Source organism: Amphiprion ocellaris, chromosome 10 (genome assembly GCF_022539595.1).
Source record: "Amphiprion ocellaris isolate individual 3 ecotype Okinawa chromosome 10, ASM2253959v1, whole genome shotgun sequence".
Taxonomy (NCBI): Eukaryota; Metazoa; Chordata; class Actinopteri; family Pomacentridae; genus Amphiprion; species Amphiprion ocellaris.
The window spans coordinates 12,551,857-12,576,912 of NC_072775.1; the positions used below are offsets into that span (position 1 = coordinate 12,551,857).

At 40.6% G+C, this 25,056-nt stretch overlaps 2 protein-coding genes across 8 annotated transcripts in view; both read left to right on the forward strand.

Moving 5' to 3' along the window:
- Nucleotides 1-8,989, forward strand: part of mast3a (microtubule associated serine/threonine kinase 3a) — a 29,678-nt gene extending 20,689 nt beyond the window's left edge. For all 6 annotated transcript variants that reach the window (XM_023267641.3, XM_023267645.3, XM_023267639.3 and 3 more), the window contains 14 exons: nt 54-192; nt 483-615; nt 715-880; nt 1,046-1,147; nt 1,756-1,878; nt 2,120-2,232; nt 2,433-2,614; nt 3,150-3,271; nt 3,361-3,549; nt 4,072-4,295; nt 4,596-4,718; nt 4,936-5,072; nt 5,360-5,544; nt 5,666-8,989. In XM_023267641.3, coding sequence (XP_023123409.2) covers nt 54-192; nt 483-615; nt 715-880; nt 1,046-1,147; nt 1,756-1,878; nt 2,120-2,232; nt 2,433-2,614; nt 3,150-3,271; nt 3,361-3,549; nt 4,072-4,295; nt 4,596-4,718; nt 4,936-5,072; nt 5,360-5,544; nt 5,666-6,528 — 2,801 coding nt within the window. In that variant the 3' untranslated portion in view covers nt 6,529-8,989. The remainder of the gene's footprint in view (nt 1-53; nt 193-482; nt 616-714; nt 881-1,045; nt 1,148-1,755; nt 1,879-2,119; nt 2,233-2,432; nt 2,615-3,149; nt 3,272-3,360; nt 3,550-4,071; nt 4,296-4,595; nt 4,719-4,935; nt 5,073-5,359; nt 5,545-5,665) is intronic.
- Nucleotides 8,990-10,769: 1,780 nt separating this feature from the next.
- The window catches only part of pik3r2 (phosphoinositide-3-kinase, regulatory subunit 2 (beta)), a 36,209-nt gene continuing 21,922 nt past the window's right edge, over nt 10,770-25,056 (forward strand). The window contains exons 1-2 of one of the 2 annotated variants that reach the window (XM_023267636.3): nt 10,770-11,020; nt 19,060-19,949. In XM_023267636.3, the coding sequence (XP_023123404.1) occupies nt 19,631-19,949 (319 nt within the window). In that variant the 5' untranslated portion in view covers nt 10,770-11,020; nt 19,060-19,630. Of the gene's footprint in view, nt 11,021-17,247; nt 17,385-19,059; nt 19,950-25,056 lie in introns of those variants that run through there. The other variant, XM_023267637.3, reaches the window with a different exon arrangement.

The window sequence follows — 25,056 nt, forward strand, 5'->3', positions numbered from 1 at the left end:
CAAAGCATCTGACCTGACAGTGTCTGTCATGATGGCCTTCTTTATTCTTTAAGGTGGGGATTGTGCAAACCTTTTGAAGAACATTGGTCCTCTGCCTGTGGACATGGCCAGGTTGTATTTTGCAGAGACTGTCCTGGCCCTAGAGTACCTTCACAACTATGGCATCGTACACAGAGACCTCAAACCTGACAAGTGAGTTTTCATCTAGTTGAACAAAGAGAATATTCCCACACATGTCACAGTTTCTCAATTTCCCTATCGGTGCTTTCAGGCATCACTGAATTACTTAAAAGCTTTCATCATTTTTAGACTTGCGATCATCTGTAAAAGACCGGCAATCTCTCTGAAGTTAGAGCAGAGTTTTCTCAAACTTTGAGCCTTTGATTTTTTTTTTTTTTTTTTTTTTTGAGCCTCAAATTCAAATGCTTTGGGGTTAGCATTTGATCTAACATGAAACATTTCTGTGTTTCCTTCCTTTGTAGTTTGTTAATCACCTCCATGGGACACATTAAGCTGACAGACTTTGGGCTGTCAAAAATCGGTCTTATGAACATGACGACCAACTTGTATGAAGGACACATTGAAAAAGATACCAGAGAATTCATCGACAAACAGGTTTGTCTCTTCTCAGCTTGACTTGTCTTCATCTTGTCTCTTGTATTTATGACCTTAAATAACAACCTTGCCTTCCATCTTCTGTTTTTGTCTATCCAGGTGTGTGGCACTCCAGAGTATATTGCTCCAGAGGTGATCTTGAGGCAGGGCTATGGGAAGCCTGTGGACTGGTGGGCCATGGGCATTATCCTGTATGAGTTCCTGGTGGGCTGTGTGCCTTTCTTTGGAGACACACCAGAGCAGCTCTTCGGTCAAGTGGTCAATGGTAAGAAATTCTTGCAATTAATTCATTGTTGTTCTACACATATAGCTCTTTATGATGCAGGTCATTATTTTACTCCTTTGATATGTCATCAATTTTACACTTCAGTCTCCTGACCTTTGTACATACAGTGCTTCCTTGATTCATAGTTTGTGATTCTGTGTTCAGATGACATCATCTGGCCGGAAGGGGAAGACGCTCTGCCAGCTGATGCTCAGGATCTCATCACCAGACTGCTGAGGCAGAGTCCTCTGGAGCGCCTGGGAACAGGTTGGTGGCAGCGTGATTGGCGATGGATGGATGGATGGATGGATGGATGGACAAAGACTCTCTGGAGTATAGCCTGTTGAGCCTCTGCTTGCACAACATGGGGACCTTATGAGGGCCAAGAGCAGACGCAAACAAATTACGTTGACGCTATTATGTATTTAATTATGGAAATAGCTTTGAGATGAGGTTTGTCACTAGGAAGGGATAGTTGTTATCAGAGAAATTTAGAGTTGTGTAGACCTTTGAAGTTGCTCTTTTTACCCATAGTAATAAACACCACATCCCTTCTCTGCTTTTGTGGCTTTATTTGATAAAAAATGTCCATCAAATACACAGTTTAATGTTGACATTGAAGCTGTTGTGACAATGCTTTTAAGGCTTGAATGGGCAGAGACAGAGTTGGTATTTTTTTTCTATAGACAGAAAAAAGGTTTACTAGCTCACAATGGATGGTGAGACTTCTAGAAATTATTGACTTGAATATGTCAAACCTCAAAGAGCAGAACAGTCATTTTTCATTTTACACAGTTGGTGGGTTTACGTATTAGTTGACAAGTAGCTATACGCCAGATCAAAAATGGGTTTAGTCTGACTGATTTCTTCTCCAGGTGGAACCACTGAGGTGAAGATGCACACATTCTTCCTGGGCCTGGACTGGAACGGCCTCCTCAGGCAGAAAGCTGAATTCATACCTCAACTGGAGACTGAGGACGACACTAGTTACTTTGACAGTATGTGGATTTAATGACAGATATACCGAATCTATGTCAGCATGCATACAGAAAAACCTGGACACACCTTTGCTATAAACACAAGAGGAGACATTACTATGAGAATAGGCTATCGGAATTTGGATCTTTTTTGGAGTGAAGACCTAATTTTATGATAATACATGGTGCCAGTTTTAATTTGGATAAAAGCAATGTTCCCAGTTTTTAATTATTTAAATCGCTGCCACTGTGTTCCCTGCAGCCCGATCAGAGCGTTACTGTCATCTGGGCTCAGATGAAGATGATGAAACCAACGATGATGAATCATCTCTGGAGCTTCGACAGTTCTCGTCTGTAGCCCACCGTTTCAGCAAGGTACTTCCTACTCCTTTACCATATGAGACTTTATACATTTAAAGTAAATCGCTCTTTGATATGCATAAACACTGGTGTGAGTCATGCATTTCTTGAATAAACTTTTGACACTAGGAGTCAGACATTTGGACACACTTTCTCATTAAAACCAATAAATATTCACCTTTAATCCACCTGACCTTTTCCCTCTTGAACGCTAGGTGTACAGCAGCACAGAGCACCTGTCCACCTCCACACCATCCAACCAGAGCCTGTCGTCATCAGAGCGAAGCCACAGCGAGGAGAAGGAGGAGCGCTGGGAGGGCAGGGGAGTCCTTTCCCCTGGCGACGGACACAAACACTTGGCTAGTGGAGACAGGAGGGCAGATGGACACAGGGGGAGGTGAGAGCATGAAACGAGAGAGTGATGTCCTTATTATGAGAACAAAAAAAATTTACAGCCAGCCCCTCTCACCATTCTTGCCTTGTTAGCTATAAATGTGAAAAATGTGAGCTGAAAGTGTAACATTCTCTCTCAACTGACGTGAAGCATTTTATTTTCAGAATGAGCAGTTTGTAGGAGATTTTTAAAAATAGTCATTGTGTCATCATGAATGTGTGCTGATTTGAGTTTTCTCATTATGCTCTGATTGTCTGCATGTTATGCATGTCAGATGGAGGTTTTTACATTGGCGGTAGGTGTGAATGGCAGTGTCAGATTTGCTGCTTTCTGTTCAGTAATAAGCGCCTAGTCCCTGTATGACCCTAAATATAGTCTGTTATTTTATTGTCCATAGTTATTGTGCTTTTTTTACGGCTAAGAAAGAAATTGTAGCTTGCTCAAAGATCTACTTAAATTTATTTATTGCCCAATTTCTAAAAGCGAATCTCAACCCAAATGTTATTGTTATATTTGTCCTGCGTTTTCCCTTTTGTAGTCTCCGTCCCCGTGCATCCTCCAGTTCCTCACAGTCAGAGCGCAGTGCCAGCCCACTGGTGATGAACAGCACCCAGAGCCTGGACATCATGCCTCGCTTTGCCATCGCTGCAGATGAAGAAGGTAAGGCTGTAAAATTCAGGAACTCCCTGCTCTACTTATTCTGCAGTTGTGAAACAGTAGTTCTCACCCTCTGTATCCCGTTATTGTAGATGGGATGGTTTCTAACCTGCGACGCATCCGTCTCCGGAGCAACAGCACAGGCACGAGGCCGTCATTCCGGAGAGGGGCGTCCAGACGAATCGCACACCAGCTGGAGACCCCAGAAAAGCCCAGATCCCCGGCCGGAAAGGTCCCCAAGTCTGCATCAGTCTCTGGCCTTTCTCTCATTATTACCCCAGGTACAGAGAAGTGTAATAATCTGTAAAAAATGTCAACAACTATATTATACAAGAAACAATAAGGCATCTGCTGAATTCAAAGAATATAATGACAGAATAAGTTAAGAAAGAATAACTGACGAAAATAAGTAAGCACGTAAATGGATGTCTTTCTCAGTAACTCTGGTTCCCTTTAAAGCTGGTCTGGGTTCAGTTGCTTCATTTCCATTCAAATTCATGTTTTTTTAATCAAGTCTTTCAGAGGCACAACTTCAGTTAGTCTCTGTTCATGAAGAGTGTTCATGTGTTTACAGTGCCCTCTACAGACAGACAGTGTGTAGCTTATACAACAGACACAAACCAGTTAAAACTGTGTTACTTTTTATATTTGATGTTTTTCCCATTTCAGTTTTTTAACCAAGACAGTTTAAGAAAAAATTATCAAAAATTTGATACAGTATTTATGTATTAAGTAGCAGTTCGCTGACTATTCATACACATACAGCTGATTTCCTCTCTTGTCATCTTCTTCTCCTAAACCAGACGACTCAGCTGGTCCTCCAACCAGCCCCAAATCCTCTTTGTCCCTGTCGTCCAACCCGTCGTCCAGAGACTCGTCTCCCAGCCGCGACCTGTCTATCAGCATCAGCTGCCTGAGGCCTCCTGTGGTCATCCACAGCTCTGGGAAGAGGTTTGGTTTTGCGCTTCGAGCTATCAGAGTCTACATGGGAGACAGTGACGTCTACACTGTTCATCACATGGTCTGGGTATGTGTCCTCATCCCACAGCGTAGCTACTGCTGTTAATTATGAAGCAAATAAATGTGTGTATTGAACAAATTCAGATTAATATATTGAATCAGGGCATTTAATATTGATATTAAAGGTTCCATAGATTTTTTTTTTTTTTTTATAGTCGATGGATTTTCATTTAGATATTCCTAAAAGTCAGCACAATGGTGTATGACAGTATGTGCTGCAGTACATATGTGAAATGCTGTCAGCGATAACAACAACTCATTAAATGGCAGCTTGACCAGTAATTTTGAGGTTGTGTATTTGGTCCAGTGTGTTGAGGATGGCAGCCCTGCACACGAGGCAGGACTGAGGGCAGGTGACCTCATCACTCACGTCAATGGGGAGTCGGTCCAAGGACTCGTACACACTGAGGTGGTGGAGCTCCTGCTCAAGGTATGTGGATAACTTGAAGTATATCTTGCATATTTTGATCGTTAAAGTTATGATTACAGTGTGGCTTGGAGGCTTCAAGTACATAAATTTCTCAATGTGCTGCTGAGCTTTTCTCAAACAAAAACGACGACATAGTATTTCATGGCTTTTCTGCTAAGGGAGAGACTGTATGCTGCCATGTAGCTAGATATTTATGGTAATGATCTGTTTCTAACAGAGTGGCAACAGGGTAACCCTGCAAACGACCGCACTTGAGAACACTTCTATCAAGGTGGGACCTGCTAGGAAGGCGAGCTACAAGGCTAAGATGGCCCGACGAAGCAAAAAGAGCAAGAGGAAGGATGGACAAGACAGGTACATGAAAGGAGAATTAAGTCATAACTGAAGAAGCATTAGGTTTTGCATTTGTTGCTCATGTTTGATGCTTAGTTTAGATTTCAGATTGACAACACAGACTTGATTTAACATTTTCTTCCTCCAAGTTTTTGGATTTTCTTTGTCACGTTAAAGAAAGCTGTGTCATTGTCTTTGGGCAACGTTTTAGCTTTAGTATTTAAATTATTATACTAAAAGTTAAAGCTGACAGTGATACTTGACAGACAGATACAGACACATCTGACCTTTTTTTTTTCCTTTTGCAGCAGGCGACGTAGCATCTTGAAGAAGCTGTCTAAGCATACGCCTCCTCCACCAATGCAGAGCAGCCGTAGCTTCTCTTCAGGCTTTCACCAGTCATCTAGTGACAGCCTCTCTGGTTCCCCGACACAGAGTCTCTCTCCTGGGCCTTCTACTCCGTGTCGCTCCCCTGCTCCTGACCACTCTGGAGGTGAGGTTGCCTTGTACTTCTTAGAGCATTCATGCTCAGAGCTTGTAGCATTGTTGTTGGTGTTTTTAAGGAGGAAATATATCCACTAAATCTAAAGCATTTTATCTCTTTTCTTCTCCAGATTCAAGTTCTTCTCCCTGCTCCAGCTCTCCTAACTCACCTGTACCGCAGGCTCGTCCCAGCTCCCTTCACGTCTTGGGTCGCTACACGAAAGCCGGTCGCTGCAAGTCCACCAGCAGCATCCCCCCTTCACCTCTGGCCTGTATCCCCCCACCTCAGCCTCTCTCTCCCCAGTGCTCTCCATCCTGTCTCCCGAGTCACCCCAAGTCCTTACAGGGTTTCCACGGCAAGACGTTGTCCCCTCCCACTATTGCCCGGCATTCTGTGCGTCCCCGGAGTGCAGAACCGCCACGCTCACCATTACTCAAGAGGGTCCAGTCCGCAGAGAAGCTGACAGGGGACAAGTCGACGGGGGGTTACCATGGAGACAGGAAGGCTTACAGCACCCGCCGCCACACCATGGAGGTGCCTCTGTCTGAGAGCGAGGGACTGGAGGACGTAGAGGGGGACACCGCCACAGCGTTCGTCTGTGTCGGCGAGCACGGTCGCCAGGGGCTGTACATCGGAGGGCAGAGAGGCCACCAGGACACAGCCAGCGGAGGCAACGAGTACCACCGTCCTACCGCCTCGCCTCAACACCGCGGCGGCAACCACCATTCAAAAGAGGTGGTGGTGATGAGGAAGCTGGCTCTGTCAGAGCGAAGGGACTCCTTCAAAAAGCAAGAGGCCGTGCAAGAGGTGAGCTTCGATGACTTGGACGAGAGAGAGATGCTGAGCCCCACGGTTCCCATCGTGCAGCCAAAGGCATTCAAGGCGTCCTGGATCAACTCGTCCCAATCAGAATCCAGTGTGAAGCTGGGAGGAAGAGGATCACAGGGTACCACTCAGCAGAAAGCCAAGTCAAAAGACAAAGAAGGGTTTTAGTGTTTCTGCCAGGGATAACAGGTCAACAAAGTGAAGTCTGTGACCTGATACTGTTCGTACATTTGAAGGCCTCGCATGTGTCCAGAAAACTGTGACCAAGTCCCACATCATCTCAAGCAACTGCTTGAAGACAGAAGAACAAAACAAAATCTATGTTTTTCAGTAATACATGCATCCTGCAACACTGTTAATAGAATGACTGCCAAACTATGTTTACTTCCAAGTTGCTTGTTTGGTTCTCAAATCACTGTGGCACCTGTAACTGATGTATTTTGTAAATAGCTTTTGTTTTAAATGAAGGAACTTATTTATGACTTTTTATGCTCATCTTGTTTTTTGGTTGCTAAAAATACCTTGGATTCTTCAACCGTTCTTTTTTCAGGAATTGCCCAAGTGAAAAGCCAAGCAACAACTCACTCCTCAGTATGGTCTCATGGTTGGCGTGGAAAAGGAAACGTGATTTTAGTCAATATTGTAACATGTTTCTTTTTTTTTTTATACCGCAGTGTGTGTGTGTGTGTGTGTGTGCGCGCGTGCGTGTGCGTGTGTGTAACTGGCAGTTGTTTCGTGTTCAGGTTGGGTTTTTGAAACAAACTTACAGTGTTCGTCCTGCACTGTACTATAGAATTTCACAGCATAGTCTTTGCTGCCTGTCCGAAGAAACTTATCATACAGATTGTGGTGGTGACCGTTTGGACTAATTGTTCCTGAAACACAGGGCATGTATGAAGTCTTTCAAGGACAAAAATATCAGCATTACAATACTTGGGAGCCGAGCTGTGGTGCCAAAGCATGGTTTAGCCATAGGAACCATTTAAAAAGAGGTACTGTAGTTGTACATAAGAAGCTTCATGTATGCATGGGCTCTACCGCCACTTGCTGTCCTGTCCTGTATAAACAGTGCGTCAGTGCTGACACTCCTCTAGCAGTTGTATAAATCCTAACCTGATCACCCCACAGGTGTGTAGATAAAGCTTTGTGACTACCTTCAGAAACCACGCTGTCGTGTCTGCCTTCTGATCCCTTGTTGAATCGAACCTCCGTCCACCTCCTAACAAACCTAGTCTAGCTTAGGTCGTAGTAGCCGTGTGACAGTTAGAATACAGTTGTACTTCAGGATCTGTTCTCTGTGGGATTCAAAAATTGTACAGTGGATGCAACAAACAAACCTGGCTCACTTGGCTGTTTTTTATATATGTATTATGAATGAATGTTTACATTTTAGTGCAAATATGTGTGTGGACTTGTCATGGTTTTTGTTAAATTATTATGGGAAAAAAAAAAAAGAATGACCGCGAGTGGCAGAATTCAACCAGAAGCCCTGAGTGGATGAAGGAATGAGTAAAAGGTGATCTCCTTTTGTATATTTTGATATGGAAACTGTCTCGTTGCAGTACTTATAACCTATGCTGTTGACGTATATTGTATAAACAATGGTGGACCTTGTAACAGCTGTCAGTGATGTTTTTTGAAAGTGACCTTGTAAGGATAGATGGACTCAGATAAAATGTCGCTTAAGTGGCATGGTCTTAATCCCCCTCCGTTGCAATCAGCTTTGAAGGATTGTGCATGTTTTTACATCCCATTATAACATTTCCGCAGTTTTGTAACATGCTTGGGGATCTCGGAAGTTATTAATCTTTTCGGATAGGCCTCCGATTGCTGAGTTTGAATCGTTGATTTGAGCTTTAAAATTAGTTTTGCGATGAGATGTGAACATATGGGGTTTGACTTTCAGTTTTGTATTCTTTCGTTTGTATTTGTGTTAACTTTTTTTTCATTGTTTTACTTCAGGAACTGTTCAGATCAGCAAGTAGAAATGCTTCCAGTCTTATTTCAGTTTGCTGCCTTGCGAAGACTCACATTTGTGTTTTGTCAAGGGAGATCTAAATATGTAATCCATAATGGAAACTTGGCGCATACAGAGTCTTGGGCAAGTTCGAATTGATTTTTCACTCTGCTTTGGGACAAAAATGTGTGTGTGGGATTTGTCACTGAATTTCTGATGCAATATACAGTTTGATACATTCTCTTTTTTTGCGGCGACCACCACACCATCATAGTATCTCCTGAACTTATGTTTTATCACCGTATTTCTCTGTAAATCAGGAGGTAAATTTGTGGAGATCTCAGCAGCAGTCCATGCTAATTTATCGTCTCACATCAAACAAAATCATCACAAGGAACTCCTCATCTCTGCTTTTGCGTGCGCTGTGTCTGTACGATACACTCCCACTTCTTCATGCCGGTGCTCAGCTGCCATCTTCCACATTTTCCACATGTGTTTGTGTATGAAATCTGTTGCTCCACACTCAGCCCTCTTGACCCCAAGTGACCAACTGGCCTTTGTGAAATGCCTACCATGTGGGTAACTGGTGCAGACTGGTGTGACTTTGTTTTTCTCTTGTCTTAACAGTGCTTGAAATAAATGAATTGCAGAGGGCTGGAGAGTCCACTCATACCAATGCTTGTTCTTGTCCTTTTTCCTACATCAAGGGTGTCAAACATACGGCCTGCGGGCCAATATCGACCCGTCCGAGGGTCCAATCTGGCGCTTGACTTTGCAAAGTTTAAAAAAGATGTCAAGTTTCAGGAGCCAATTAAACAGTGAGTGAGCCGACTTCATGTAAAATACTGCTTCAGATGCTTTTGCAACCCAAAGAACATAATAGTTCTGGTAAAATGAATCCTTATGGTGGAAACATTGAAAGACATTGAACCCTGTTGTTCATGCACTGCCACAACTTTTATGTACAAATTTTACACATTTACAAGGCAGGGGGATAACTTCTTCCTTCGTCGTTCCCATTTAGTTAGGTGTGTCAGTTCAGGTGGTCATGATTACCACACAGATGTGGAAATGAGGGTAAATTTAAACTAATCTCTAGAGCTTGACAAGTTGTCTTGATCATGAAGTAAAATACTACATTGTTCAGTACCAGATGCCTGTGAATAAAGGTTTTGTGCCTTTACAGATAAACTGATCTGTAAGTTAGGTGTAAATATTGAACTGAGGCTTAACCCAGTAAAACCCAAATATAGAAAAAAAAATGTAAAAAATAATATATATATATATATATATATATATATATATATATATATATATATACATACAATAATTCAGATTTATATATGTAATTTATTATTTATGTATATAATAAAGTAGAAAATAAAAATATTAAAACTATAATAATGAATAACACTAAATAAGAAAATAGGAAAAAGAAATAATAAAAAATAATAAAACCAATATATTTTTTGCAACAGTGGATTTTACAGGGTTTTAATATTGTTGAAATTGCACTTATTTTATTTTAATTTTTTGTTAAAAGATAGTTCCTTAAATGTGAACATTTTCAGAATGTACTTTTTTTGCACTAAAATAAAGGGAAAAATTTGGAGTTGCCATTATTTATAGGTTATTTTGTTGTGGTTTTACTGATTCTGCCCACTTGAGATCAAATTGGGTGTGTGGCCCCTGAATTTAAATGAGTTTGACACCTCTGTCCTATATACTGCAGTTTCTCAGCAATTGTCCAAAATGACAAAAATCCACCAAATTACTCACAAAATTAATGAAAATTGTCCAAAAATACACAAAAATCATTGAAATGACTCCAAAAAATGTTCAAAATGGCATAAAAGTTGTTCAATTCCACAAATTTGTCAAAAAACTCTTGAAATCTGTGCATTTTTTTGCAAGGTAGCACCCTAAAATGCCATGATTTCTCACAGCTGAACATATTTCAGCATTACAGTAGTGTTTATACACAAGGTATGATTACATATTAGATTTATGATAAAATACATATTTTTCCCCCTACATTCTTAATGTCCTCCCACATTAAATGTAATCTACTCACAAAGCTGGAAGTAGATGAGCTGGAAAGGAATTTAAGCTTTGGAGAAAAGTGAGATGTGGATTGTATGAAAATGGGATTGGAATTCAATATGAGACGATGTCCCTGTTTAACCCACTGCGGGATTAGACTCGGATTTAACATGTGGTTCAGCACTTTCCCTTTTTCATATGAAATGGACTCTTTGTGATAAACGACAGCTTTAAAGTATACGATGTTGGGGGAAAAAATAAAAAGGAAAGAAAAAAAAAAGGTTAAGACAGTCAGGTTCAGATTTCCATTCTGCTCCGAGGCCATTCGGTGACCCCTCGCTAATCGTTCGGACTTTTCCGCTCGCCTTCGTCACTTTCCGCTCTCCTCATATTAGTTCCCACGCACTCTTCCTTCCCTGCGCCGTGCTGAGCTGGAAAATGGCTGTGTGCGAGAGCAGGGAGTTATGAACGGGAAAAGAAAGAAAGAGCGAGAGAAAGACGGCGAAGTGAAGAAGTGAACCAAAGGTTTGCCACAAGTTTAACGCGCACCGAGGAGCCACCGAGCGCAGCTAAAGCTCCACACGGACTCTTGGTCGGCCGCTTTGACGCGTTGAAAAAGCTCCGGAGCCAAAAGTGAGAAGAGTCAAGAAATATCCGCGGGTGAGTTTTTCCAAGTTATTGCACATTTCCAGTACAGCGAGGCAGCAGCCACTGTACTGGAAAATGGTGGAGGCGCTGCAACACGTTCACATGTACACGCCGCCGAATTAGTGGAGTAGTTTTAAAGTTTAAAACGCGGACTTTTTTTCTCTTTCCTGCTAGTTTCATGTTTTTGCGCAGTATGAAATCTTTTAGCAAAATGTTGCGGCGTGTTGCTCGGTGCTCGTCGACAGTTGTATCCAAAGCTGAGCCCGTCAAGTTACTGTGACGCTGTTATTAAGCTGCTTTACGGTTATTTTTTTCCTATTTGCAACATTTTTTTTAATACATTTTTGCGTGACTACTACAAAAATGACTTTTTCAACTAACTAGCTAGTCGCACCTAAAGTTCTTTAGAGTTAATTTTTCATCTTAATGCTAAAATGTAAATGTTTAATATGTTGGAAAAGTTGTGTTTAATGATAAGAAATGCTGCAGTGTGCTCCTGTGTGTGTAACAGTGGCAGTAAATGCACACCACAGTGCCTGTACATTGGAAACTATAGGAGGCTATGCAGTGTGGAGGCCTCACATAGCTTTAAGGCCTGACAAGATGGGTGTGTTACATCCCTGGCTTTAGGATTTGCCATACATAAAGGAGTTAATGGAAATTATGCCACTTGCAAAATCAGCTGTGTGGAGACCCCCTCTTTCTAAGCTTGTAATTACTGAATCCTGCATTATGCAACCAAATGTCAGCCCTCCATTATACCATTTTTTATCGGTGTTGAAGCATGACTTGTGGCAAAAACCTTCCTTTATTATTCTTCCTAAATGTTTCACAATACTCGCAGGGCTCGTTTCAGTTTAAAGGCCCCCAAAAGAAAGTGCAGCGTCGCCAAATGCCAAGTGTCACCTCTCAGAGGGGCTGCAGAAACGTCCAAGTTCCACCACACGCAGTATAGCTGTGGTTATTTTTGTTGTATGTCCTTCAAGCTTGGGGACCCAGTAAAACTGAAATGGTGTTATTTGATCAAAATAGCAACAGAATACGGCCTCAAGGAGGGTTTGGTTGTGGCGCCAATGGAAATGCAGCATGCTCCAGGCTGTGATTCACTCCTAAACATCTGCTAACTAATCAAAATACAACTTTCCCAAATTCCCAGAGACATAAATCATCCTGTTTGCAGTCTTCACCTACCGCCCTCTATTTGGCCACATGTTGCCGACTTATTGACTGCTTCTTCCTACTGTTCACGAATAACGAGCATGCCATAAAACATCTTCATTGTGTCGGACTATGAAGTGATAAACAGCCAGTCAAGTGCTGAAGGTGGCATTTAATTTGAATTATTGCATCACCAACCAAGTAAAACCAGTTCCTTATTAATCTGCATGTGTCTCAGTGGGATTAGTATTTGATCAGATTTATAGTTGGTTTTGTGTTGTAACGGAGTCTGCTGTTTGCTGCCTGCATATTAACATGATAAGGCCAGATAGAGTTAGTTATGAAGGGTGTTTGAGCTCAGTTTTATGCATTTATTTCTATGATTGGGACAAATGCAATCATCTAGTTAAAAGAAACAACTCATTAACAACTTAGTACATGTTAAAAAGGGTTTGTGATGCTTTCAAGGGGTGCAGGTTTTGCAGTTTTATCACATTTTCTTTTTTCGTTGGTGTGAAAAAGGCTAAAATTGAACGGTGTGGTCATGTGGATTTAAAGTAGCATTTTAAACTAGTTAAAAATTGGCAGCCTCTTATATCTTCTGATAAATGGAGTCTTGAACTGTGGAGCCTTGTAGCATGGTAGACTTTTCAGAACAGTGCCGTCTCAGTGCTGAATTAATCCAGCAGATGTTTCTGTTTAGCAAAGTGAGCTTTTTCAGCTTCATTAACGGCAGATAGAATTCAGGTGAGCATAACTTAAAAAATCATAAAATACCTAAGCTTCCATTTTAGGCTGAAAAATAAGTCCTCACAGGCTCCAGTGTTGTTGGCCCGTCCTCCCTGCCTGTGGCGCAGCAGATTTTTCAGATCCATGTGGACAGATGGCCCGAGGCCAGGCTGCATGCATGGACGCTCTGTAGTCAGTTCTTCCCCAGCAGGGCCGTAAAGGGCCAGCACATACTCGACACAAATGTTGGAATTACTGCGCGTCTACGTAAATGTCTGAATTCTGTGCCTTATTGAAAGCTACTTAAAGACAACAGAAAACTGTGGACACAGACACAGAGGCAGAGAGCAACCTGTAACCTTGCAGTATGTCAATTCTTTAACAAAAACAAGCTAAGGCTATGTTCTTAAATTTGTCAACTCTTAAGATCTTTTTTTTTTAAAAGATGGGTTTCCCTTTTAACCTTTAAAGATAAAGTAGCACCTGTAGGTTGACCTAAAAGTCATGGTTCATGATGTGGTGACAAGTGAAAGATGTTCAACACACCTTCAGCTCTGCAGAGAAACTCGCTCATTTGTATTGGTAGCTGTTAGCTGGGTGATAAACTGGCAGAAAGAAATCGCCTGACATATATACTGAGGTGTGCTTCATGTTGGGTTTCAAATTTACCATTTAAGGGTCAATTTTAAAAAAATAGACAATCACTTTTGCGGTTTTCTGCTACATATTCATCAATAATAGTTAATGAACTCTCAAAAGCTTGATTGTTTCAGCCTATACATCAATGGTAAAATTTTTTCCATGCTTTATTTGTTGTTTGCTAACCCTACTCCAATCACAGTAACAGGGTTGCTAATCCATGCTACTGTTAGTTTTTTCTCAGGAGTAGAAGCTAGATATTTAGCTAGCTGTCACTACTGACCAAGAGGACAAAGTTACTGATGGAAAACAGTAAAAAGAATTTGTCTTATCCTGATAATGTGAGGTGGAGTGAGACATTCAATAGTTTTGCTCTACCCATTTTTTGGAAAACTGTTTGATTATGTTAATTACATTATATCAAATGATTCACTGTTTTCGTCTACCTGCTAAAAGGGTTATGCTAACATTTTGTCAGACACACGTTCCATGCTTGATAATTATTATTTAAAATATTATGTTGATTAAAAAAATGTTCCCACAGTTACAAGAGACATCAATGAAAAAAATATTACCAAAAAAAGGAGATTTAAATTTCATTGTAGCAGTTTTATTTGACATTCAATTTGGTCGTCAGGGGAATGGGACAAGAGAAAAATGGTATTTTAATGGGAACTCCAGACTTATTTGGTATTTTTAAAAATATTTTCAAATGTTCTTTTTTCCTATTTTTTTGAATTTTTTTATTTTTTTTTAGATTTGGTCTCAGGACAAGTACATTTACACAAAAACTGCATGTTTTAGTATTTTGTAAATGGATTATTTGAAATAAAATGCCCTCCAATTCTGGATTGACCCATATGAAGCTACACTGATAAATTGCCAGGTGTGATATAATTGCCGATATTAGCTTGTTAAACGATAAATCAGAATCTGTGTATATGTAGACTGATAAGTTGTAAGCAAACTAGGTTTTGGGTCATTTTGAAGTTGTGTGTGTATATATATATATGTGTCAATCAGCCACTATAATTCAGTCAGACAAACTCTAAAAATATACAATAATGTGTAGCAGGGTTGGTCAGTATGACAACATATTAAGGGCTGAACAATGAATTGATTTCAAATCAAAATCGCAATTTGAAAAATGGAATTAGCATATAGGACATATCTTATGCAGCACATCTGATTCTGGGTTTAAACTAACGTGATGGTGGTTTTACAAATTTACACTGTGCTCCTTGTGTGACAGTCATGCTTATGAGGGTATCTGATGCGCTAACGCTCCATGACATGTTTTAAATCTATTACACAGTGAATCTTGAACTGAAGATTCACTTTAAAAATTACATTGCATATCAAATCACAGTATCTGTCACCGCAATCGCAATTTGATATTTTCTCAAATCATTCAGCCCTACAGTGTATATCGTCAGAGATTCCCATATCGGTTATACAGACACTTAGCAAATGTGTAATTTACTAAAACTTATTATAATAACATTATCATTCACCTTGTCGAGGGCTGTATTCATATCACCCACTACTAACATGTTGTTACTGGTATACATGATAGATTACTGAGCTGATTACTACAGTCTCCCACTTATCCGATTTATGTTAATTTATTATTATTATTATTATTATTATTATCATGGTGGACCCTATGAACAAAGCACACAGAAGAGAGAACATCCTAACAAAAACAAACCAAATACAGAAAAAAGTAGCTACATACACAAGGAGGCAAAGAAGAGCAACAATGGACAAACAGAAATATCTGTAATATTGCAAAAGTATCCGTACCGCAGCAAAAATATCTGGAATGTTGAAAAAGTATCTGTAGCGTTTCAATAATATCTGTACCGTTGCAGCGTATCCAAATTGAGCTAATCACTCATGCTAGCACGTTGCAGCATTACCTGTGTAAAAAATGTTGTAAGTTTCAGTAGTTGTAGCATGTTTCCCTGAATGTTTCTGCTTTCTCTTATCTGTGTACTTGGTGTCTCCCTTAAATTTTTTGTTTTGTTTGGACAACTTTAATAAAGATAGTACTATTTATTATTCTGTGATCTACAACAGAGACAAATTTATATATTTAAAGAAACTAGAATCACCAAATTTCTTTAATTTTTTTATTTTCAAAATATTTGCTACTTTGTTTTCTACAGTTCCAGAATAATAATGTAGGTCTATTCATGTATGTATTAAGAGCCAAATAAAAATGATCAGTTCAAATTATATCTGTTTAAAAAAACAGAAATCCGTGTCACAAATTGAGGTTTATGCAATGTAAGGATGTGTGGTATTTTCATCCTTCACCAATGTCAGTAGCTGCTGCATCACTTAAGAACATTAGTGATGCTCAGAATACTTCATTTGGCATTTTACATTATGCATACTGGTATATAATGAACAGGTCAGAGCTACACTGGCTGTCTAAACACATCAAGAGTCATTTGATGTCTGCAGACTAAAATCTAGATGCCATTTTGAGTTCAGAGTAGGTCCTGCTTCCCTCCACAAAAAATAATAAATAAAATATCTGCATTTAAAATAACAAATATGAAACACTGATGATTTATAGTGACTGTGGAAGTAGGGTCACACTTCACACATTTTTAAATTAATGTTATAACTGACAGATATTACATTATTAATTAGTATAAAATCCCATTTGAGTTGTTTTGTTGTAGTCTGGCATCCTGTTCTTCTTTTTCTGAGAGCTTATATGCATTTTTTTTGCTTGTAACCACTGCATTTATCACCCTGTTAACTCAGAAAAACAAACATCATCTCCTTTCATCCCATTGCACAACTTCACCATGACTCATGGCGTGCCGTCCAATCACACACCGGCTTGACTTTTTCCATGTTATGTTTTACATCCTCACCCTGGGACGGTTTCAGTCAATTTAAATCATCATTTCATCAAATATCACCAGCAGTCATCAAGGTTGCAAAGATGCAAACAGTCAGGAGTGTAGGAAAAGGTGGAGATGTTAGGGTCAGATGTTTGATCGCTGCCTAGATACATTTTCTAATATTAGAACGTTTCCTTGATTTGCCCGGCTTCTCTGGTGACTGGCGAGCACATGGCCAGAGCAGCAGCCAATCAGAGCGCAGGATTAGCTTTCCCTCTCTCTAGCAACAGTGAGTTACTTGCTGCCTATTCATTAATTATTTTCCTGCGGTCTCCCTCAGCCGTTTGGACTCCGCTGATAGCAAAGTGCTCCGTCTCTCATTCTCACTCTGTTTTTCACTGCTTTCTGTCGCTGTCTGCGCAGACTGAATACAAAGTCTGAAAAAAGGAATGGATCCTCTGACGCTGAGCTTGCCAGCTGCTGCTGCTGTGCTGAACTGTGAGCTACTACAACACTCTCAGAGCTGGACTGTAACTGAGATGACTCCTGTCTCACCTCGTACGACTTTTTCTACTCTGGAACTGAATAGCGAAAGAGGGCTGCTGAATAAGAGCACTCCCTGCGCAGAGGTTTTTCGTCTGCTTCTTCCTTTTTTTGCTTCTTTGCTGCAGCAGCGCTCTGACTATAAACAAATAAAACATGGCAACTGGAAAAACGACTGGACTTTTTCGCTGGCAGAGGATTGGGGGGGTCGGTTGGAGGCAGGACTCTGTGTGTGTTTGGGGGGGGGTGAAGAGCAGGTGGAGAGAGGAGGGAGGGGAGTTTAGGGTTGGGGGGGAGGGTTATGGTGGTGTGAGGATTGCGGGCTGTGGTTGGGTATGCCAGTGCCACGTGTCTAGCCTGGCACCTCTTGCTTCTCGACTCGAAGGATGTTGGACCGAGAGTCTGGCTGAGCCTGTCCGGCTTCTCTTTGAACCAAAAGTGGGGTGAGTTTTGCACTCTGCCGCATCCTGTTATCACAGTAACTCTTAAAGCTTTTATAAAAAGATGCCATCCTTACTCACGAAGCTTTGCAGTGAATGTGCGTTCGCTTTCGGAATGTCGAGGGGGGAGAGAGGATAATCTAGACTAAGGTTCAAAAGCATGCACTTTGGCATTCAAAGACGCAAACCGGAGGTTTAGGTTTATTTTTTATGCTTTCACCGAATCGTATTCAAGCATCTGAGATGCATCACTCCAAACGTTGTCCGTTTATGCACATTAATGAAATGATGGCACAACATCGGGCCTCTCAAGCCAGGCCTATGGTTATTCGGATTTGGACGTTTTGGGAAATTGCCCCAAATACACTCTTACTGTCACACCAGAATAAAACTTGCATCCACCTTTCTGCATCTTTCACCTTCCCTTTCTACCTGCTTCTTTTCCTCATTGACATCCTTTCATCCTGTCCAGAGGGGTTAATAGGACCATTGTCCTTGGTTGGTCCACAGACCACAGATGTCGTACTTAATCTGGAAACGATAATCTCTCTCTTCCTCGCTCCCCGTCTCATCCCTCAACATAGTTGCCATTTTAAAATTTAACTTAGCAGCATTTTAAATATTTTTTGCCCCGCTTTATCTCGGATGACCAAACAGATACATGATTTTTCCATATCTTGCTATGATTATTATAATTTAATATTTTCGATTACAGAAATTTTGATTTTTGATTTTTTCGTTCAATAGAGGCAATCATTCGGATTAAATGTAGTCTTTTAGAACTGTAATGTTGCTGTTATACGATATAAATTGCGCACTTGTGCTTGGCATTTCATTGGGCCTAGCAATCATCTTAATCAGAGAATATTCGTTTCATGTCCGTTGATTGACCTTTTTGCTATATAAAGATACTATGATATGACTGACTAGAAGTAGTGTGATTTTATTTTCTTTTAAGTGGTGGATATTGTGCCAGTCTCTGGTTGCTCATTGGTTCTCTGTTCAGTATTCTCGAGTGGAATAGACTTGGTACAGTATGATTTACCTGTTTTGACAGAATGAAGTCGAAAATATTTCTGAGGCAGTACAGAGCAGCCTCTTTTCTCTCCTACGGAGAGGGAACTGTTGCAAGGGGTTCTGCATGTTTTAGAAAATTCTGGTTGCCCTACAGCCGAGGTGCAGCTCTTCGTTTCCTTTGCATGCTCAGTCTGCGAAAACCCTTTCTTCGGGTTCTGTTAATCGTACATGCTGTCGTGCAAGTTGAAGGGACATTTATTTCACAGTGAAACTTCTTGTTCCTGTGGAAAGTGTGATGCGTCAGTTAAGGCTGTGAGTGTGTGAATGTAGAGTGGAGGGAATGGAGGCTCCTGTCCAGGGACCCAGTCTGCTGTTGGTTATGACGCAGCAGCATCATCCGATCTCTCTATCCTAGCTGAAGACTGCACAAATGCATGGAGCTGTCGCAGTTCGCCATTTTCATGCACTGCTTTAAGCTTCGTTTCACATAGGTCTGCGCTGCTTTACTTATAGCTATTTATCGACTAGAATCGGCCTTTATTGACGATTTATTGTGATTTTTTGAGCGTTTTTGTGTTTGTGACTGTGTTATTTTTTCGACAAATTTCAAACCTTTTTCTTCTCTTTTCTTGTTTTTTTTTGTCGTTTTTATGTCGCACAGGTCGGTCACAATTCCTGCCCAGAACGTGTCGCAGATCTGAGAGAACCGGACAGGATTAAAGACCTTCCCACTCTGCCATTCGTCCTCCAATCAGACCACCTGATTTGACCGTGGAGAGCCAACGACGCAGGGCCCTCGACTGGAAAAATCTTTAACCAGGCTGCTTCAGTAGCACCCAGACAGCAGGTTTTTGCTGCTTGAAAGAGCATGTTGCCAACGCTCTCCCTCTGCTCCATCATCTGGCTCAACCGGGGTATCAAGCTGAGGAAAGTGCACCAGTCCACCAACACCGGTCAGGTCTGAAACCGCTGCCACTGCAGACACAACAGCAGCAAAGTGCTACCTTAGCAACTTTTAAAAATGCTTCTAAGCTTCGGGTGATTCCCCTCCTCCCCTCACCCCCTGACCCTTTAAGCCACTGTACTAACACCAGACTTTAGTGACTCAACACTCATTTTTGGTTTCCGAGGAGGATTTCTGCATAGCTCAACCCTGTCGTTGCAGTGGGACTCAGGCTGCACCATCTAATCCTCTGTTTAGTGGCCATTTTAATTTTTGACTCCATTGCAAAATGGCGGCGGAAGGTTTCCAGTACCGTGCCCTCTATACATTTACCAAGGACCAGGAAGAGGACTTGGATCTGCAGCCGGGAGACATCCTGACAGTCAGCAAGGCCTCTCTAACGTCCATGGAGAACTACCAGGAGGGCTGTGTGGAGCAGCCCGAGCACCTGGGATGGCTGCTCGGGTACAACGAGCGCACCAAGCAAAGAGGCGACTTCCCCGGGACATATGTCGAATACGTGGGACCCATCAGGATGGCACTTCCATCGAGTCAACCTAGATCCCAGCGACCTCTCCCCGCCGCTCCCAGACCAGAATCTTCTCAAGGTAGGACACATTTTACATGTATTTTTATCACAAATGTTTTATTCCGCAGTGCCTTAATGCAGTAGGTCAGCCATTTTTGCAATGCGTCATGGAGGTTAGTGATACGCCCGTAGCACGTTGCTTTTGAAAATTTATCTGTGACCTTACCTATAAAGTTGCAGTTAATTTGTACGTGATCAATATATTTTGCTCTTACTTTGTGATGCCTGCAAACTTTATTGCAAGGCTGGCATATATCATAACATAGCTTATCTTTGGTATTTTTAGTTTTTTCTGCTCAGATCAAAATTATGATTAATACTGTACATATGTTATATACTATCATGTTTAATTTTATTTAGGTCTTGAGCTTTCTGTGCGCAGAAGTTATTGATTCAGATAGTAGCGAGACAGTTTTTAATTTACACCCCTTTTACACAAATTTACATGTGCCCAGATGTTGTTGGTGTTTGCTTGGTGTAGTTGGTATTTTTGCTGTCGACCACCTTGGGAGTTAGTTTTGATAAGGCTCTCACATTTGGCTGTGACCTCAAGCTGACCCTTTAATCTATACTTAAAACACGTCATAAGCCTTACCTCTTTGGAAGCACAGCCATCCAAACTCTGTGCTGAATAATAAGGGGCTAATCCATCTACTTACCGGACTCTCCCAGACTCTACAGGTCTGGCATTGATTCTGTCCGTCTGTGTGGCCCCCTTCACGTTCAACATTAACATGTGTCTTTGGCGTCTAAACTGCATCTGGGCTTATCTGCACAAAAATGCCTGCCTCTCCTTTGCTGTGACGTGCTATTGACCCCCTACTCAGTATGGGTACAGGATTGTGCAGGCTGATTTCAACAAGGCGTGTCCAAGTTACAGATATCAGGAGTATTTTTGGCACTCGAAATTTTAATTTGTTTTCTGACAGAGGGGTGCTTGAATTTTGTACAAATGAAGAGTTACTCAGCAGTTCATTGAATACTGTGTCAGTTTTTTTTTTTAACTCAGGGGTAAGTGCTCTGTTGTCACACTCCTCTTTACTCCCCTGACATTTTCTATTAAATACTGATAGTTATTCATAATAGTAAGAATCTGCTTTCGGCCTTGAGAGTGTCCAACTCAAACATACACTTGGCATGGATTGGTCTACCTGAGCAAACTCAGTTTCAAGTAAAACTTTGAGTTGTTACCAAAGTTCCTCCCGGCTCCCAAGATTTCCATCATTTTTACCTCATTTGCACTCCCATGCTTTTGGCTTCAGCCGGTTAATTTATTGCTTCCTTGTGTGGGATGCCAAAGAAAAAGGTGCGTACAGCCAAAATAGATAAATAAAAGTTTTAATATCATTCTCCACATAAAACCATGCATTTCTCTCCTGTAAAAAGCCCTTTTCTCTGTCATTCCATTTTGTGTTTTTATGACAGATGGACTAAGTACCACTCTGAGCACGTAGGCTGTGAACTCTGTATTACCTCTGCTTTAGCCAATTGCCTATTCATCGTGTACAACAAAGTACAGTGGGCCTCATTCCAATTCATTAGTTTGATTTTATTTCTCAGTAACGGAAAGAGAAGTGAATTTCATAGCTGCAGCACAAATGTCTGCAGAATTCTTATCAAATGAGATTTTTCTAATCTAAAAAAATATATTAAAAACCTGAGAGTGAAGGAGATGTGTTGGTGAATAAGCACAGGCCTTTTTTCCAGCAGAGGCAGGTGAGGAGGACAACAGTATCCTTGTGGTTTGACAGACAGTGAGACAAACCAGTTGGGCAGTAGGCGTTTGTGTCTGTGATTTGGAGAGACAGGGGCAGAAGAACCGTGAGAGAAACCCTCAGTGGAGAGAGAGAGAGAGAGGGAGGCTGAAGCAACGGTACCTTGGCTTTACACCAAAAGTGCATTGTAGATTAGAAATGGTCACGTCCAAAGTTTACAAATATCATTGTTATTTTGCTGAATAAGCAGAGGTTGTTGTGTGAAAACAGCTGTCTTCAAGGGGCCTGCTGGTTTGGAAGGTTGAATCTCTTAACGTTTTTTAACTAGTAGCTAAACTTTTTAAGAAAACTGACTAAAACTATTAAGCATGAATTCATTAATATAGACTAGTTCATTAGAACACACGAATCTCTTAGAACAGGGGTGTCAAACTCATTTTAGCTCAGGTTCCACTTTCAGCCCAATTTGATCCCAAGTGGGTCGGACCAGTAAAGTCACAGCATAATAACCACAACTCCTAATGTTTCCTTTTGTTTTAGCGCAAAAAGGTACATTCTGAAAGGAATTATCTTTTTACAAAACATTATGAACAACCTGAAATTTCTTCAGAAAAATAAGTTTAATTTCAACAGCATTATGCTTTATCATTTACACATTACAACTTATAGATCACAGAGTGTTTACAAAGGCACTAAACACAGGTATCTGGAACTGAACAGTATAGTATTTTACTTTATAATCAAAATGACAAAATTCAGACAAAAAAGACAGAAAACACAAAAACAAGACAAAATATTACAAAAATGAGACAAAACAACAAAAGCGAGAAACAAAATGTCAAAAAAATAGACAACACAAACAGGACAAAAATGATACACAAAACAATGAATAAAGCAAAATACAAAATGACAAAAAAAAATAAACTCAAGTGAGACAAAAAAGAAACACAAAGCGACAAAAACATGAGACAAACGACAAAAATCAGGCAACAAAAAAGACAAGATATTACAAAAACAAGACAAAAAATTACAAAAATGAGACAAAAAACAATGAGCAATCTAGTATCTTACTTTGTGATCAAAACAATTTGTCATGGTCTAGAAATTATTTTAAATTTATATTTTTGCAAATTTGCAATCTGCAGTTAATGTCTTGTCTGTAATTTTTGCACTTTGTGAAGTGCACGGGCCAGATCGGACCCTCTGGAGGCCCGGTTTTGGCCCAGGGGCTGCATATTTGACACCCTTGTCTTAGAAGGTTTATTTGTTTCCATATGAAAGGTCAAAATTCAAGTGAAACATGCGGCAGTAACCTGGTTTCTATAAGACCTACCTTCACATGCAGCTGGCTGGTTATCAGACATTTTCCTAATCAAGAAGTCAAACAAGGAATCATAAACATAGATATTTTAGATGTATTAGTATTTTTTCTATTTTTTGTTGATAAAATTTTGTCTGAGTGCACACTTAAGGACTGTTCTCACGTCTGTAAAATGAGACTTTTATGCTGTAGTTTTACCCCACATTTGAATTTAATTATTTTGACTATAACTGTAATTGATATTTCCTTTCTTCACATCGCTGCCCAAATGAAAAAGTCTTTCTCACAGAAATGCTCATAACTACCTGGTTTCTTCATCTTCAGACTGTTTCTATCAGAAGTCTGACTGTTAACTGGCTTTTCTTCATCTTTTTAGCAGGTGAAAGATACCAGGTTTCTGATTTGCATCTAAGAAATCGGGTTAGTGCAGAATGTCAACAGCAACTGGGCTTAAGTACATGTAAAAATGTGCCATTGTTTTTCAGCGGTAGTGAGTGAAATGCAAAGTGGAGATTACTTGTTGGACAAAAGATGCAAATGCTTCTCTTCTTTGCAAAATGGCATATGGATGGTAGGATGGTACTTGTATGCATCTACATACGTTTTGTGTAGCACTTGGATTTGTTTTGTTTTTGTTTATGTAGAATCTCAATATTAAAATACATTCTGTGTCGTATTTAACACAATATTTTCTACTCGGCTGAATGCAATGTAGTGCAAGTAGCTTCGAGTGATAGTACACTTTACAAGATAAATTATGAGTACAAATCTGTTTGAGTTTCCAGATATGTGCAAAACATTTCTCAACTTGCAGCAGAAATAAGTCTGAAAACCCAGAGAGGTTTTTTTTTCCCTCTTTGCCTCCTTTCTCTCACTCCTCTCCCTGGCCTCACTTTAACTGCCTGCTGAAGTGAACCATGGCTTGGCATTTTTGCAAACTCCTCCCTTCGTCCTCCTTCTCTCACCCTCCGGCTCCCCCCACCCCTTCTATCCCATCCTCCCTCCCTTTCTGCAGCCTCCCTCCCTGATTCACATACACGTCTGATACTGTCTCTGGGCTGCTATAAACCATGTTAGCGAAGCCAGTTCTCAGAAAGGAGAGGCCTCCACTCGCTCTCCCTGCGCCTTACCAGGAAAACACTTTCAAAGAAGCCAGTGGAGAGGGGTGGGAGGAGGGTGAGACAGTAGAGAAAGAGAATGGGAAAGTTATGGAGAAGCTGCAAAGGGAGGGAGACAAGGGCTACAGTGTAAGCCAAGGCCACCCTATCCAACTGCAGATATAGGAACCAGCTGTATTTGGTTTCTCTGCTGACGGTCGGAGTAATCTGCTGTAGTTTACAATTTGCACAGCTATAGAAAATGTTATTTTCTGGAGCATTTCTTTGGTGCCGGAGCAGTAAATGAGAACTCATTTTAGTGTGAAATTATCCTACTGAGGGTTTAATGGTCTCAGCAAACCAGAAACAGAGCTGCTAACTGTATGCAGGAGTGAAATATGATCGAGATATTACAAAAGCATTTAATGCAGTCAGTGGGGATTTTTTTAAACTAAAAATAATACCAATTGAAATACAAAAATGAATAAAAGCTTAAGTTATCTTAAGGCTTGAAGCAGCTTCGTTTGTACCACTTATTAACCGACTGAAACCAGTGGAAAAAGTGATGTTTTGACACAAAGGTCATTCAAATTTGGACAATGCATACACTTTTGTAAATATTAAAAAAATGACTCAAGAAGCATGACAGAAAAAGAATCACAAAAAAGGAGGAAAATCAAAAAAACAGCCTACTTTTTCACATCTACACAGTCGCTGCATAAATTTGGTGTAAATGCCAGATTGTCCATTTTGGAAAGCTGGCGGTGGGTTACAGAATGTTCATTGATCAAACAAACACTTCGTCTGAAACACGCTGACCTTGTTACTGTGAGACTACAGAGAGCACAGCTGTAGATGACAATTCACTGCTTTATACAGTCAGAAGCTAAACAGATCATTTGCAAATATGCCAGCAACTTAACTCTAATAGCATTGACACTAAAGCAACCGTTTTCCAATCAGGTACCTGCAAACGTGCATTTGTTGTTGATG